Source organism: Synchiropus splendidus, chromosome 1 (genome assembly GCF_027744825.2).
Source record: "Synchiropus splendidus isolate RoL2022-P1 chromosome 1, RoL_Sspl_1.0, whole genome shotgun sequence".
NCBI classification, from domain to species: domain Eukaryota; kingdom Metazoa; phylum Chordata; class Actinopteri; order Syngnathiformes; family Callionymidae; genus Synchiropus; species Synchiropus splendidus.
In genome coordinates, this window is record NC_071334.1 from 45,664,074 (window position 1) to 45,681,305 (window position 17,232).

The following is a 17,232-nucleotide window of genomic DNA, read 5'->3' on the forward strand; positions in this document are numbered from 1 at the left end:
TAGGATGCACAGTCTATCAAATAAACTTTTATTTCTTAAAACAGAACAGTTTAAGAAGAACAAAAAAAGTGCTTTACAGGGATTTTTACCATCTCAATAAATACAACGACGTTGAGGTCTTGTCGAATCCTGCTCTTCTCACAATGGCCGACACGCACAGACACACACGCACTCACACAGGATGTCTATGTACATTCTGTTTCATATTGACCATTTCTGTACCAAAACTCCTCCGTGTGTGACGGACTCACACGCATGCAGAGGCTCAACAAGCAACCACAGAAATCATAAATAAGTGACGACACGCCAGTTTGAGGGAAATGTAAACTGTCACACAGCGGATTTTGTAGGAATGTGGATGATTCAGCTAAAAAAAAATTGGGTTTGGTTGATTGTTTTTAGGGCTGCAATTCAAATGTTAGATAAAAATGTCCTTCATAAAGAAGAGCGCATTTGCAAAAGACTCTTAACTGGCCGTATGTGGTTTTTCAGGTCATATCTGACCCAGGCTCTGTTGGTAACAATAGTAAATATTTATTTTGATCATTGGGCTTCCAATACCAAATGATTGATGGGTTGTGTAGGAATGTGAGCAAAGGGATTGAAATGAATCAAATGGCGTCACAGTCAAAAACAACGATCAATGCACATTAAGCTTTACAGTTAGGTTTCCTTCATGTGTAGAGGTGAGCGAGTCGACTTCATCCCTCTACATCCCTGCTCGAGGGTCGTCATGTCAACGTCAGTCTGAAGTCCTGCTCACGTGCTCAGTTCCGTCCTCATCCAAGTCCCTTCGTCTGCCAGTCAGAGGATGGCAGGGAAACAAACCTACGTGAGACACCTTCTGGGTGATCGGGACGCGCCGCTGCGCACTTCCTGCTTGTAATAAACGCTTCACCAGTTCGTGCCTCTGGCGAGACGCGACACAATTGTAGTCTTTCCTGTTTTATTCCCAGTTTGTACTTTTATAAGTGAAAAATGTGTGCGCCCAGCCGCACTTCTATGTCACAGGGATGAGCATCTGCGGGGTGCTAGCGGCTGAGCGGGAGCTGAGGCAGTGACATGGCCTGATGAGGAAGGTTCTGTGAGGTCAGCATGGAGAAGGGATGACCTGAGGACACAACGCACATGTCAGGTGGAACAGACTATTCTGGAGGACTTCAAAGCGCACAGCACCACCAACTTACTGTCGATGTACCCGTGGAGGGCCACCATGCGCGCCCGGTCCGGACTTCCAAAGGGGGAATAATGCAGCTCATCAGGCATGGATGAGGGGATCCTGGCCTGGGGGTGACCCTGAGGACCCCCACTGTGCTGAGGTGTGTGCTTTTTGTGTCTTGCTCTGCAGTTTTGAAACCAAACCTATGAAGATGCAACGTTACCAGACGTCATGTGGCTATAATCGTTCACAACAGAGCACAGCAGCACAGCAGATTCTAGTAACATTGGGGGAAACTTGAGAAGAATGCTTGTGTCTTGCTCTCCCTTCACTACGTTACTGACCTGACCCTTGACTCTGAATCTGGGCCTGATCTTTTCAAGGTCGAGTAGGAAGGTTGCTTTCAAGTTTTATAATGTTTATATTAGTGGTGGGACTTTAACAAGTTAACTACGACTAATTTATTACAACATTATTACAATTAATTAATTACAACAAATATTCTGTTTAATTTAATTGAACAGTTTGCTCTCCAGACAACAGGGAACCTTTGTAAGTGCAGGAGTTCCTGGTCCACTGATCCCACTGATGCACAAGACACGTGGCAGCTAGGATGATAACAACAACAACAAACATGGAGGAATCCCTGAACAAAAGCAAACAAAAGCATCTGTTTGCTTTGGTTCAGGGATGTTTTTCACTACACAGTGGCTACTACTACTCTGAATGTACTTGAAATTCTTATAACATTAAAATTCTTATACAAATATTTTCAAGACATTAAAAGAGCTTTAGTTTAAATAAGGCGATATAAAAACCTGAATATAGACACCATCCTGATTTATTGTGCTACTGTCAAACTGATGCAAAATGAACAATATTGTGTTGTTTAAATGTATGTATGCGTCCATCATTTGATTCAGTAATATACCAAATTCATTCCAATTGAAAAATGAGGCTTCTTGTGGAAAATATTCTTACACCATTAAACTGCGATTAATTGATATTTATCAATCACAAATTCTCTAATAAACTAGATTATTTTTTATTGAATCCCACCCCTTGTTTATATTGATGTTTATATTGCCTCTTCTTCGCAAATCCATGGGACCTAAAAGCCTCCAGCTCTTGAGATGATAATCCTTGTATCCAAAACATCTCCTCCGTATATCTCTCCCTTTGTCCTACACCTGCCCTTGAGTCCATCTCTTCAACTGCACTTCAAACACATTTCGATAGGAACTGGAAGGGAGCGCTACTGATGTCAGCAGACATGGTTGCCTCCGACAATAGAACACTTGCCCACAAGTGAGTGCAGGGCTCATTACTGACCTGTATAACTCTCCGGCTCAGGCCCGTCATGTCCGCTAGTTTCTGTAGCGTCTGAGCATCCGGGTTGTTGTCTTGCGCGAACTGGGCCTGCATGATCTGCACGGGGCGTGAGTTAATATCCAGTTCTACATAAATGCAGCTGAAACTTTGAGGCCTGACATGTGTTTCTTACCTGTAGCTGTTCTGCAGTGAAGGACGTCCGCGCTCTTTTGGCTGGCTTGGGTTGACTGTCTTGTTCTGTTGGAACCGCCCCTTCAAGAGTGATACCGTTGCCTGGGACACGAGGCGGGAAGTAGTGAGGATGAGGTCAAATCACAGACATCTAGATGAACATGTCATTATCACAGACCCAGTGAGAATTTGGGGCATTACTGCGAGGATTCATTATTAAGTCGGAGCAATGTGTACACAGCTAAATAGTGTGTTTCCTTGTTGGACAATGAATGTTGGTGCGGAAGAGGAAGGCCACCATTGAGGATAATGGATGACCAACACAGGAAAATGATAGGTTTGCCTCCGGCGGGCTGAGTCAGATTGATTAAGGCGGGGGGAGGTGACTTGTTGTAGCAACATGCTGCATCAAGACAGCGCAAATCTGCTACCTGAAAATGCATGAAGGGGGGAAAACAATGCTATTTCCAATGGTTTAATATGCCAGTAAAATTTGGTGGCATTTTCCTTTGCTCAAGAGCAATGGGTTACACGGAAGAAAAAGTTATTATAAAAATATGAATATAATAGTAAAATTTATGAAAACCATTCGCTTATCATCAGACATTTAACATGACATGTCATTGATATTTAGTACGGTCATGATTTTTATTTTTATCTTGCATGTTTGTTTCAGTAACATTCTGTGTTACCTACTCTCTCTGTTTCTACATTGCTCTTTTATTTTGAGCAGGAGTTACAATCTCAGCGCACAAAAATATCTATGCTGCGCAACAAAAACTCCCGGCCCGGCATTTTCCACCATTCCACCTTCCTTGCAGACCGTCCGCCGTTTGACACCACTACATACACCATGAAACGAACTGCAACTACAAGAGCTGCTATTTGTTTTGGACTACTAGAGCTGGCTGATGTTTGAGTTCTCTTAAAAGTCGCTTGTGGTTGGTCAAAATGTGCGCGTGTACTGAGCCAATAGGGGCGGCGGAGTTACGCATAGGAGAGAGAGTGCTTGCAGCGCAGGTTTCAGACTACAATACACAGAGAGTACTCTAGTCAGGTGAGGAAATGAAAAGTGAAAGAAACATGTTCCTTCTTCAATTCAGCCTGATCCACACGGACTCACTTTGAAAAACGGTCACAAAGTACGGTGGCCTCAAGTGGACAAAATTAAGTCTCACACCAGACGGATTCATGAGCCTTATCTATCAGTTTGAAAAAGGATAACTGTTTGTAAAAGTTGTTGGAAGTTCTTTGATATCCAGCGGCCTCAATGGTGTAATGTGACTTCAATGACTTGAGTTAGTTAACTTACTATATTGGAAGATTCATGGTATACTGTATATTTATTGTGAATATATTACATTATGACTCTGTGATTCAAATTTTAAGAATCTATACAACTTAAAGTCATTTAATTCTTATTTTCTATTTTTAAATTTCACACATGTTCCATTCCTCAATGTGAATTATGCAAATTGTACTTTTTTTTAAAATGCTAATGTAAACTATTATTGCAGTCACCACGGCCGTCAATGGCAGATGGCTCACAGTGGTCCAGGTGAGCGCTCAGAGAGTTTGTGTGTTTGCTCAGACACATGAAAGATTAGAAGGAAAGCAATTTCTCTCCTGATAAATAAAGCGATTCTGATTCTGATTCTGATTCTAATAACATTTATAATGTATGACGCACCTCCCTCAGCGCACACTCACCACTCTCAGCTGCTCTCTTCAGGTTCTCCACCATGGTGTCGTAATGGATCCTGCAGAGAACCTTCTCCTCCACCAGGCCAAACTCCTCTCCGGTGGACAGTTGCCTTTTGCAGGAGAAGCAGGCAAAACACGCCAGGTGATATGCGTTCCCTCGGGCCCTGCGCACCCAGTCGCTGGCGTAAATCTGGCGCCCACAGCGAGCACACTTGGTACCAAACCTACTGTGAGGGAGAGAAAAAGAGGGATAGAAAGAGAATGATGAAAAAAAGGCTTCCTTGAAGCTGCATTTAAACAATTCCAGAAGTAGGTGATCTTTTTCATGTTATCTCCAAGTTGTTTGCAGACAGTGACAGAATTGACCCGACATTCAGCTAATGTGCTATAACCTTTAGATTTGGCAAGATTTAAAGCCATTCAAGAGGAAACCTTGGAGGAGGATGTGGCCTTCAACATAACTCCGGACTGTGGCTGCAAGTTGAGCTCTGAATGCAAACAAACCAACACCTGCAATTTCCTGACTGATGCATGAAGACCCTGACGTATACACACATACACACACTCCGGAGAACAAACCAGCACCCCAGCACACCACAGTGGTTTCTCAGAGTGGGAGATGAAGAAAGACTTGGATGACATCACTCGGTATCGAGCGTCTGTAACTGATAGCAACAGTGAGGTCAGGCAGCAAATAAACCCAAACCACCTGACTCACTGTTCGGGATGGATGAGTGTGTGGGTTGGGGGTTGAGGGACATCGAGGGAACAGATGACAGATAAATCGAGTTTTCGAACCAGAGAGGCTGCACGATAAAAAAGTTTGAGGTCAGCCAAGACTTTCTCAACTCTCCTCATAAGCACAAAACAAGTTGTTGATGTGAAATAAACATGTTGTTTTTGCATTACTGCACTGACCTTGAAGTAGGCTTTTGTACAGTGTCCACAAATCAATGCTTCATATTTATTTAAGTGTTGTGCTTATTACTGGCCCATATAATTTTGGATTCATTGTTCTAAAAAATAATAACCAGAGGCATGGGGTGAAATCTGGTTAAGTCAACAAAGAAGTTTATCACTGATGGAAAAGTGGAAATATTTTGGCGTTTGTTTTGTTTCAGTAGGAGGTTGTAATTTGGCCTCCAATAAATGTGAGTTGCCTGCCAGGGCTCTTATTAATATCTATGTTTTAAAAGAGGAATTGTCGATTTAATCTTCTACACTAGAAGCATGAACCTACAGATGGACAAACTACAGAAGAACGTTATGTTCTTTGTCCTTCAAGTTTCTTTGAGGCTAACGCTATCCAAGGTACCGTGTGATACTTCTTGCTACTTCAGACTTGATACCAACATTAGAAGCTCATGCCACCATAACTTTCAAAGAATACACGCAGTAAACCAACTCAGGCATGTTGCAAAGGCTACATCTCAATACAAGTAAATAACTTGTACTTGTTGGAGATTGTCTGGGGCAAAGCTACTCTAGAGTCATACAAGATTAGAAGGAGGACTTGGCTGATTGGCATGCAAAGCGACTTTTGGTTTTAGAGGAAGGTCACAAGCAAAGCACGAAACAACCGCGAACCAAGCTTATAAACAAATATATTTCCAAACCATACTGAAGTACAATGCCGTCCTTCTGGTAACACATGTATCAAAACCAGCACGAACGATTCCCTCTTTGGATATATAAAATCAATCCATTATATCTGTTGTTGAATCTCATTTCCCATCGTTCTATCAAGACATAAACACTTGATCTGTTTAACTTTAAATTCCTATCCACAAGCTAGTAGTCTCAGGTACAATCTGCCTCCATCTGTATGGAAAGCAAAGACAAGCCGCAAAATGGGTCCAAATACATTTTCTAGCACATATTTCAAAGCTGTCACATCTGATTATCAGGAACAGTGAACAAAAACAGTCAAACGCCTTGGCAGCCCACGGAATGTGTGTCATGGCACGACGAGCATAGGAAGCACTGCACAATCTAAAGTGCTGATATGTGTTGCTTCCAAGAGAGGAAGACTAAATTCTTTTATGAAAACAGTGTCGCCAACATGAGCCAAATGCAGTCGAAAAGCTCTAAAGGAGAGAGGCCTGACGTAGGATGAGAGGAGCAGATGGGGCGACGGATGCTGTACTCAGAGAGGTGGTAGAAGTACGGATCATTGATGGCAGGGGAAGAGCAGGGGGATGTCGACGCAGGAGAGCCACCAATTGAGTGGGTTTGGCAGAGAATCACAGCACTCTAGTCCACTCCATCTGTGATGGAAGTACTATACGGAGACGCTGACATTTCACCAGCAGACCTTCCCCATGCAGAAGAGCTGCCTTGCGTGTCAGTAGCATTGCAAACAAAATGCCCTTTATCTTTAGCCGACTGTGTTTATGCGGGTCACAAATGTCGATTTCAAATTTAGAAAAAATTCAACGCACACTGACACATGCAGGAATGGAGCCAAGATGAAGGTGTTTCTTGAAAGAATCTGCTATTGTATCACAGGATTTAACAGGCACGTACGAGAATAGGGGAGCTCTTGCGACCCATTGGTGGTTTGTCTAACATGTGACCACACGTGAATAAAATGCTGAAATTATTTTTACACACAGCAGAGTTCACATAAAATAAACTTCTCTGACTGATGGTTATTTGCTGATGTTTCATCACAAAAATAGAGTACCGTTTATAGGCGAGTACACGACTCATGATGTGGGTGATAACAGAGAACATTTCCACCTTCCTGGATGGAGGTTTTATTTGCTAATGTATTGATTTATTTCCAGTCTTATTCGATACTGTTCTTCAAAACAGTTTATAAAGTAATTACTTAGATGGAGCACAGAGAGAAAGACCAATTGTATTTTAATGTGATCTAAAACGGATGTTTATTTAGTTATTGTTCTGCAGCTCTACTTTTATTTTTTCATTCAGTTAAGTAATTTGTGCTTGAGGATTGAAAAGTTCTAGTCATCTCTCGTCCAGTTCATTGTGCCACTTGTAATGAAAATGATATGGCCGTATCCATAGTTCAACAAGCATTCAAATTCATAACAAACATCTGTGCCCAGCATCAGAGAGCGTGAGAAAAGTCTCCCGGGTGACTCTAAACTGGGCTGGCATGGCACTCACACAGAGCTTGAGCTGTCACAGCTTTAAGGAGAAAACTCTTAGTAGCCGGTGAGGCCATTCCACAGACAAATCAACTCCACTGCCTCCGCATACGTATCATTTCAAACTACAGTAAAGAGAAAAAACATTGTGGAACGTTACCACTAATCTAGCATGACAGCTTGTCAGCTTCATACTCAAAGACAGAACCCAGAAAACCTCAATTCATCTCCTTTTTTCATTCCCCCTCTCCACCCTCATATGCTTCTACTCCTCCCTCTGTCTGCCCTCTCCTTTTTATTCTGTTTTATCTTTGTGCCACGATCCTAATGTTTATGTTGGAGCCAAGTCAATCTGTATAGCCCCAACACTGCTTGCAAGAGGAAAAAAGAAGTCCACACTACAAAAAGGCTTCTCCCCGCAGACCTCTCATGTTTGCAACCCTCTCTTCCTCTAATCTTTCCAATTCACCTGCCGGTGAAATCCAGAGGAGGTACACGTTTTCTGGATTATTGTTGATGTACGAAGTCGAGTAGTCACATCTATGAGAGCGGTCCTGAGAGAGACTCTGTGGTTAAACTCTTCATTTGTGTCAGAACTGCTGGCTGAAACTACGAAGAGGGGAATTTTATTGAAGCCCTTTAGAAACATTGAATAAATGGTCAGGTTGAGAGCAGTTTTGGAATAGCTTCTTCCAAATCAAAGCACTGGTTTTAACGTACCAAGTTGAGCACACGAGGAGTGAACAGACACATTTAGCAAAAGAAAAAGCAATAAATGATGCAGCAAAGTGAAGCGATATTGAAAACTGTAAAGTGACGTGTGGTCATGCACTAATATGGTTTCTTTGCGTCCTGAGGACACACATTCAGCCACACATGTTACTGGTTAGCGAACACTTGACGATTTAGCCACAGAAGCTGAGGGGTTCAAATCCCAGCGCCACCAAGAAAAGGAAGTCGGTCTTTGACGTACAAGCACAAGGAAATGTAACATATGTGTTTTGTAGAGTACCCACATGCACACGGCGTGAATGGAGGCACAGCTTTCTAAACAATCACCATGGTTCGGCAGGAGGATTAAAAACAATAATAATTCACACATCATGTGACACTTTAGGTCACACGTATATTAACTGGAATTTTACAATTGTGGGAGGAGACTTTATTGATACGAGCTCTCTGTCAGTCATGGTATCTAACCCTGGTTGTATTGCAAAGAGCTCAAAGTTTAATAAAGCCAGCGTAATAATAGAGACTTCAAAGGCAAATGAATACATCCATTTTAGCGGGCGGTATTCCCTGCTGGAAACATGCCCTTTATATATGTGATACCATTTATGTCTTCTGGCTGGTTACGACCTTTGTTTCCATGGAAACCTAATCAGTGCTCCAGCGGCGGTATGATGAGTAATTACTGACAATTCACGTTCCACCGCTCTATTTCGGTCTTGCATTAAAAGTCATGGTCCACGTCTCCCATGGTGCCCCTGATTACTGCAGGAATAGTAGTTCCTGTGTGGCCCTGAGCTCACCAGCCGAGCTGACGTTTCTGTGGAGTGAGAAGACGGAGGGAGGGTGTGTGTGTGTGTGTGTGTGTGTGTGTGTGTGTGTGTGTGTGTGGAGGTACATGATAAGGGGGTGAATGTGTGAGCATGTGCCTGTGCAAACCCCCAAAATATTGACATTGAACCTAATGGCATGGCAGGGTTTTGCCCCAGACCCTTTTCCTCTCTCTCTCTCTCTCTCTCACACACACACACACACACACTTGTGTACACACAGTGACAAACACGCACACAGAAAGACACAAACGTGCGAGGAGGGAAACCCACTCTGATTTCCTGCTATTACGCCCCATTAAAGCAGCTGTCAGTCCAAGTTCAGATGAGAGACTGACACAGTCAAGGGAGCGTCTCCAGAGACGGACAAACTGGACTGCGATTCTGGTCCGGTTCACATTTCAAGCCACTTCAAATCTCAAGTGGTTTACATGGTAACATTTTAGACATCACACCGTTTTTAATATTCCATCACAACATCACTCTGTGGCTATATGGTAGTCTTGTCCTTTCACTCTGTTTCAGACCATGAAGCTAAACCATGATGTGCCTCTGGATCCTAAAGCCTCCACTGTTTCAGCTGTGTAGTGTAACACCAAAGCAAAAGGCACCAAACCATTTTTACGTTTCCTACTGCAACTGCCAGAATGTGGACCACATAAAATTGCATTTTATCTGGTTTGGTCTCGTCCTGACCTCGGTGAACAACGCTTTCACACTCATCATATCTTAGCTCACATGTACTAGACCAGAACAAATGTACTTATTTGCGCACTGATAAACAATGTATTTCACGTTTAAAAAAACAAAATAACTGAACTTTGCAACGTTGCTTTTGAACTTTTCCTCACAATCACCACACCGCAGCTTACCGGTCTGCTTAAAAATACTGTGTGAACTGCTTCACTGTAACAGATAGTCACAAATTTTAAAACCATATATTAACGTGACTCTCAAAATTAATTTAACCATATTTGTCTCTAGATGTTGAGCGAAAAGAAGCATTAATGATTCAAACGGCAGCGTAAAGAAGACTGGTGAGACTCTCATTTGTGCAGGGCCACACGCTCACTAGGAGACACATCATTTGGCTTCGATCTGTTTGGACGGTGACATTGTCATAATTCATTGTGGCTTCTCTTTGATTGGAAGAGAAACAAACCGCGGTGGCCTCACCTAGCAGCATTGCAAAGAGCCTGGATTGATATTTTCACTGCCATGCTCACCAGAGACTGTTTTCGTCAAAATCCCACCACAATCTGTCCAGACAAATCAAACACGTGATGTTCCACCACATAACTAATAGACATTTAATGCTCATCCATCAGCTATGAACCACAGGAAGACAACTGGAACCAAAAGGTAAAAGATGGATTTTATGAAAAACATTTATACCCGACAAAACTCCAGAAAATATCATCCGTAACTAGCTCACTCATCTTTCAAATTATTACACTGAAAAAATCACACACAAAATAATTACTATTTGGAATTACCTTTTATTGTCTTTGCAAATGAGGTTACGTGATTGTTGGCGTCTGTCATCTAAGACAACTCAAATGTGGTTGAACTGATTTCAGTGTAATTTTCAAGAAATGCTGAGGGCACTTTGGTGGTGTTTCAGATCGCCATTCGACCCAGGAAGCTTTTGAGGGATTCCTAACTCACAGTTGACAGCAGCAGTGCAAGTCACCAGCTGTCTTCCTTCTTTACTGTGTGTCAAATTGAGCTCACTGGAATTGAACAATAGCAAACAAATGTCGATGAACGGTATCTCGCCGTGTAGATTAAAATTAGACAGGGATATAACATTCAGTGGAAATGACGATTTGGAAAGAAATGAGCTGCTTGGCGGAGGTCTGCCTTTTGTCATTGACTTGTTTAGAAAATAAATACCTCCGGACATCACCTCTACTTTTTTTTTCCAACTTCCATCAGTTCAGTCTGTTAGAAATATTATTTGAATTGTTTGCGTTTAGAAAACTCTTTTAGAAACCTGACTAATAATAAGTAATGTCTTCATCTGGTGCGTCCAATTATTTTTTGTTTGTTGGGGGCAATACATTTAATTAAAAAAGCGAAACCGTGTTGTCACTTGTGTTGTATAGAAAAAAGGGTCAGTTGAAAAAGAATTTTGAGAAAGCATATCACATACAACAACTACATTGGATGAAACCATATACAATAGTCTTTTCGAAAACAGCATTCTAAATGAGTGTTGTATTGAAATGTATATTATGTTGTTTGTATTTTGACACTGGTTGGTCCATGGCTATATGAGCCCCCGGGCCAGGCACTTACATAGACTTTTATAGACTCACTTTCATTTTTAAAAGTACATCAGCATTATAAAGCAGCACATGCGAACAATGCACAATACCTGAGAGTTGCTCCAACTAGCTCAGCAGGTGAAAAAAGCATGCTTTACACAACAGGTTTTGAAAGTCATTACTTTTTCAGCTTTGTCGTTAGTTTGTGTGGTACTTCGTGTGGTAATTTCCCCCAGTGAAACCCTAACAAGATCCAATTCTGGAACCCTTTTCCAGTCCATTCCTCTGATGGGCGTGTAATATAGGAGTGTGTGACAGCTACATCTGCACTGCTGCTTGCCATTTTAGGGAAGTCTAATGAACGGACATATTTAGAGTCACGTTTAATAACGGTCCGGCCGACTCAGCCTGCGGGGGGTCAGCGCTGAATAAATGCAAAGGGGTCAACTGGAATATTATTATTTTGATGTGGCAGAGCAAACAGAAAATCCCCGTTTTGTTAAAGAAATGAGCAAAATGATTGGCAGCTGTTGGACGGGAGTAAATAAACAGAGATCTCTGACTGTGTCTTTGTGTGTGTGAGCCTTTTGGGGGTTATTAAAAGAGGCAATGTATGCGAGTCTGTGTAGTCTTCATGATATAAGCGTACTCATTTAAAGCCTTCATGTTTTCACAGTGAAGTGCTGATGATTGAGAGTTCACCTATATGTCATAAGCGTGTGTTTTGGGTTTGGATAGGAAGCACATTCAGATCAGAAACATGCTGACCAGGCACTCGGGCAGGTCTAATTGCTGGTCTGGAGGCCGGAGGGTCTGGGGTGGAGGACAGCAAATTGCTGGTGATTATAAACCTCAGAGTAGCAGCTTCGTGTCAGGTTTCTATCAGACAAACACCACTCATGACTTTCTACACACACACACACACAGGCGCATGCAGGTGTTGGTGTTAGATTAAGACTAGCATTAGTCCGTACTGTTGCAAGTGTGAAGACTATTCAACGTTAAACAATACACCCTGCATATGCAAGCCTCGAAATAATTTCATTTATTATTGATGTGGAGCTCTCGAGGGGTCTGAAAAAAATGCACTTGATGGATCTACAATTTTTAATACTGAGCCAAGATTTCTAAGGCTGTAAGTTTCTCCTTTAGCGCTATTATGTCTTATTATTTAAATATATTAATAATAAAATCTGCCATATAATTAGCAAAAATTGTGTTTGTTTATGTTTGACAGCTCCAAAGATGGCCAGATGTAAATCTTACAAGCATAATGTTTTTGTCATTATTCATTCATTGTCAACAGTGACAGTTTTATGATTTTTCATGCTCCTATTTTTAATGATGGGGTCAAGCTTATATGAATAGAAACGATAATTTCATGAGCATGCAAACAACATCACACATTTTTTACAAATTGGAAAAAGATCCTTTTGTTTTGCTGTGGCCTAATTTTGCCCTGTGTCAGATCCAATTGTGGCTTGTGGTTGACTTTTTGAACCCTCAAAGAGTTACGTACTGTTGGGATTCATATTGAACAGCACAAAAGCAAGGGAAAAAAAGTTAATGAAATTGAAAAGAAAATATACAATGCTGCTAAAATCCAACCGAGGACGATGAAAAGGTCCAACACTTCATTGTTTTTATGACTCCACTGTCTCTCACACAAACCCATCCACCCACCAACACACACACACACACACGCTTTACAGAACGAGAAGCACGAACTAAATGTTCACGTGAAAGAAACAGTTGCATGCTAATCTTCGCGCATTTCAATATGCTTTTTGCACCGCGGTCACGTTCTGGGTGTTTGTGTAGGGAGGCATTGGAAGAAAGCCAACAGTATTTTGAGGAAATATAAACTTACCCTACCTGAAATAATCCATTTTACAAAAGATCTCCTTGTTTTTGATGTAGCAGCTGTTGTGCTGACGTAACGACGTTCTGCACACGGAACACTCCAGGCAGCGCACGTGCCAGATCAAGTTGTTCACCTGTCAATCACAGCGGCGGTCAGTGAACGCAGAACGTCACCGTAAAGCAAAAGAAAAACAAAATGAGACCAATGAAGAGGATTGTCATGAAGTCACTAGTATATTAAAAATCCAATATATCTGCCTAATAATAAGCCACAAGTCAGAATCAGAATCTATTTCATGCTGTAAGGTATTATATAATTATTACACATCCAATGGCATATTGGAACAGTGCCGAAAAGTATGAATACAAAAGGAATCATTGCGATACTGATGAGATAACTAATGGTTCGCGTATATTTTAAATAGTTGTGATTCAGTATTACACGGTTGTCACTCAAGTAATTGTTTCGCATAATCCTTTCATTCGCAACGATCTTATTATTATTATTATTATTATTATTATTATTATTATTATTATTATTATTATTATTGTTATTATTATTATTATTATTATTATTACATATTAAACTATTGTAACAACACCTGTAATTCGAAGACAGGTTTAAATATTTTGGGCCTGTGTCTCACTTATTCGATATTAAAAGCTGATAAAACATATGTATATAAAGAAAAAAAACACATAAGTTCAACGACGGTAAATTCGTATTTCTCTTGAGGGTTTTTTAAGCGCTGCTAAAACCCATTAAGTCATACATTTATTATTATTATTATGTCATTATTTAAAAAATAAAATTAAAATATTTGTGCTTGATCCAAATGTGTGAGCGTTTGTGGGATTTGAGTTACAAAACGAAATGAATACATCCGAAAAGAATAACGAACGATTCGTTAAATCATTATCGATTATTGGTTTGTGACCAACTTCATGGATAACTAGCGCTTTTCTGAAGCGTTTTCAGTGTGGTGTGGACCTAACACTCTCTTCATCGGTTGCTTGTTTTCAATGAAGTACTTATATCCGCTGAAATATGCTTTAGTTGTTGCTACGTGACGAACAAAAGGACGAGAAACGACACCGGATGGTGGCGAGCGACGGAAACGTGTCCGGGTGTTGAGCACGCGAGCGCACGCGACCCAGAGGAGCGGAGACGGCAGCCGCGTCCATGTTGTGTCTCCGAGCTTATCTGAGATCAGCAACACTGATCTCATCACAGAGGCAACAGTCTGGTGATGGAGCCTCCGGAAATACACTCGCTGTGTGTCACTGAGACGTTTCTGAAGGCAGCTGCTCGCCTCATGCGCTCACAATTGTTGCTCAATGAAAACAACTTTTCAATTCTTGTTTTCTACCAGGCAACGGAACCCGGCGAGACGAGAGGCCTGTCCGAACCAAAACACCACGCTCCATAATCGTCCTCTCCTTTTGGTCACATTTCACTCGCTGAAAAACAATTCTAGTTATCGAGCATGACATCGAACCACGTTTCTTTATATATATATAATTATTAAATGCCTGGATACATAAGTAACCAAACATTTACTTATTATCTAAATGCAGATTTAAACTTCAGTTAAACATTTAAGCACGTAAGCCTGTCACTTCATTTCCTCTGCAAAATCATATCTAGATATACAATCTCTGAGAAAATAAACACCGTTTGTACCTTTATTTAATTTTAATGCTCAACAAATTACAAATTATTTCTTGGAAAATTCTTAAAAGGCCACTTGATAGTGCAAGTGTTTCTTTGTAAAGAAACAGCGTGGGCCCCTGTGGTCTCTCTAACCAAACGATCGTACTTACGCGTATTATAGCTCCGCTTACGTCATCATTTCATTCAATTTCTCCGCAGTCGTATTCCAGTTTAAGCGCGCTTCAAGTCTAATCTTTAGAGGATATTCTAATAACCAACGTGGGTTTACATACTCCCCGTTAGTTTAATTGTTCTTCCTTTACGCTGAAAATTCATCCAAACCGTTTTAATGTGAACAATCTTACACATGGGAAATAATTGTAACCTAAAGCCACGTGAGTGACCGTTTTCGTCAACACCAACGTTTGTGGAATTTTTGGATATATTTAAATGTTTGGCATTTTAAATTGTAGTATATCGGAAATGAATACATTGAACGAATGCAATGCATCTTCATCATAGTTCAGCGTGATTAATGCAATACATATATTTTTGCGGTTGTGTAATGCAACATGCATTGTACTGTATATATACTGTATATATATATTCGAAAGCATAGTTACTGATGTAAACATATTGTAATGTGTATTCTATTTATTCTATTTATATATTGTGAAAAACATTTGTATTGTTAATGGTGATATAATTTATTATAGTGTCGTGTGGGCGTATTGCATACAGACAAACTAATGGAAAGTTGTACAAGAAATAAAATGTATCACTCCGCAGTAATGACACTCTTTTCTTCTTTATATTTCAACACTTCCCGAACAACGTCTTACGTCGACGTACATAGACAGAGAGAGAGAGAGATTGAAGTCTGTTTTGACCCACCTTGAGCAGGTATCGGTCCAGGATCTCCAGACCGCAGCTGGCGCACACGTTCTTGCCGGTGGACGGCACCGAGCTGGCGGTGGATGTCGGTGAGCACACCGAGGGAGTGGAGGGGGAGCTGGGGGACGAGCGCGTGTCCTCCCGCTCCATGTGGGACCGCTGCGACTCTCCGTCCGACTGAGACTGCAACAGTGTCACGCACGAGTCATTCAACGTCCACCACACGCACACGTTCGCCTTACGATTTAAACGCAGGAATTTGCGATCCTCACCATTGGTGTGTGTACGGGGTCCACGGAGCAGCGTGACGCCCCCGGCGCAGGCTCGGCAGAGATCACCTACGAGACACTCTCTGGATCACTCGGAGGGGATTTTAAAGATCGAGCTTTATACACCAGCCGCCACAATTAATCCATCGGGTCCCACGCCACATTCAAAAGGAGCCTCTTACAATAATAACATTTTGGGCGCAATTCTAGACACGAGAGGAGGGAGGGGTGGGGAGAACAGACTACCTGTAATTACAAATAGAAAGAGGACGAGAGGCTGCTGGAGTGTCAATTTCAGCTGTCGATCATGGGCTGCGCCAGGGTCAGCTAAATGATTGCGCGTTTGATTTTTAATGGTGGCAATTTAATGGAACCGCTTCGCAGAGGCGTGGACGGCTGACAGCGACGTGGAAAACAACGAAGAAAAGCCGTATGCGCACGACAGTTTTGGAGGCAAAGAAGCGGTTCTGACGCATTGTTTTCACGCAACAAGTGGCTGCTAAAAAGATGTCCTCACCTGCTTCGCGGGAATCCCTTCGGAGAGAATCTTGTTTCCCTCAGAAAGAGGGGACAGAACTTCATTTTTCCAGTACATGAACTCCCGGTCCGCGTCTCGGATGCGCGTCTGGCTGTGCGTCAGGACTGCTATCATCCAAACGGCGCCGCAGGTTTGCGCAGACTTTCCTCGCTTTGTCGATCACACCCACGCAAAGTAGAAGACCTCAGCTGGCCGAAAGAGTCCGCTTTTCATCGGAAAAGGTTTTGAGTTCGGCAAACGGAGTCAGTCCAGAGAGGATGAGTGAGCGCGGAGCAGCGGAGTAGGAGTGAAAGTTGGACTCTGTGGCCTGTTGTTAAAGAAAGAGGGGGAGGGCGACAACACAGAAGGCTGGACCTGGTTTGTTAAGTGGTGACACGGACACTCCGCATTGAGATTTTACACATCTAGGACCCGATGTTGGTCTGGCAGTATTGCAAACGCCTTTCACGCTCATGTTCTTGACGGAGCAATTTCGCGCATAACATTGTCCAGTTGACTTCAGCGCTACAGTTAACTGCAGGGATGGGCATCACTGCCTCCAAGTCAGAGCAATAAGTTCAGGTCGGGGATCGAGAGTGACGAGATAGAGATTTGATATCAGTATTTGCGTTTGTAGTCTCGCGTTCGTGACACCTTCTTCATGACTGAAATTCATTCACTGAGAAGCTGACGAGCGCTGTCATTCGTCAGAGCCCCGGAGGAG

At 42.0% G+C, this 17,232-nt stretch overlaps 1 protein-coding gene across 2 annotated transcripts; it reads right to left on the reverse strand.

Annotated features, from left to right (window-relative positions):
- Positions 1-7: 7 nt before the first annotated feature.
- lhx6a (LIM homeobox 6a) lies at positions 8-16,787 on the reverse strand. Of its 2 annotated transcripts, none has more exons than XM_053877897.1 (9): positions 16,509-16,787; positions 15,995-16,060; positions 15,723-15,905; positions 13,187-13,308; positions 4,373-4,590; positions 2,664-2,764; positions 2,492-2,587; positions 1,188-1,362; positions 8-1,111 (listed from the first exon to the last, which is right to left on the reverse strand). In XM_053877897.1, exons 1-9 carry the CDS (start codon positions 16,641-16,643, stop codon positions 1,032-1,034), a joined length of 1,176 nt encoding a protein of 391 aa, XP_053733872.1. In that variant the 5' UTR covers positions 16,644-16,787; the 3' UTR covers positions 8-1,031. The 2 variants fall into 2 exon arrangements, with proteins under 2 accessions (XP_053733872.1, XP_053733862.1); XM_053877887.1 differs by having other exon boundaries at positions 4,373-4,593.
- Between the last annotated feature and the right edge of the window lie 445 nt (positions 16,788-17,232).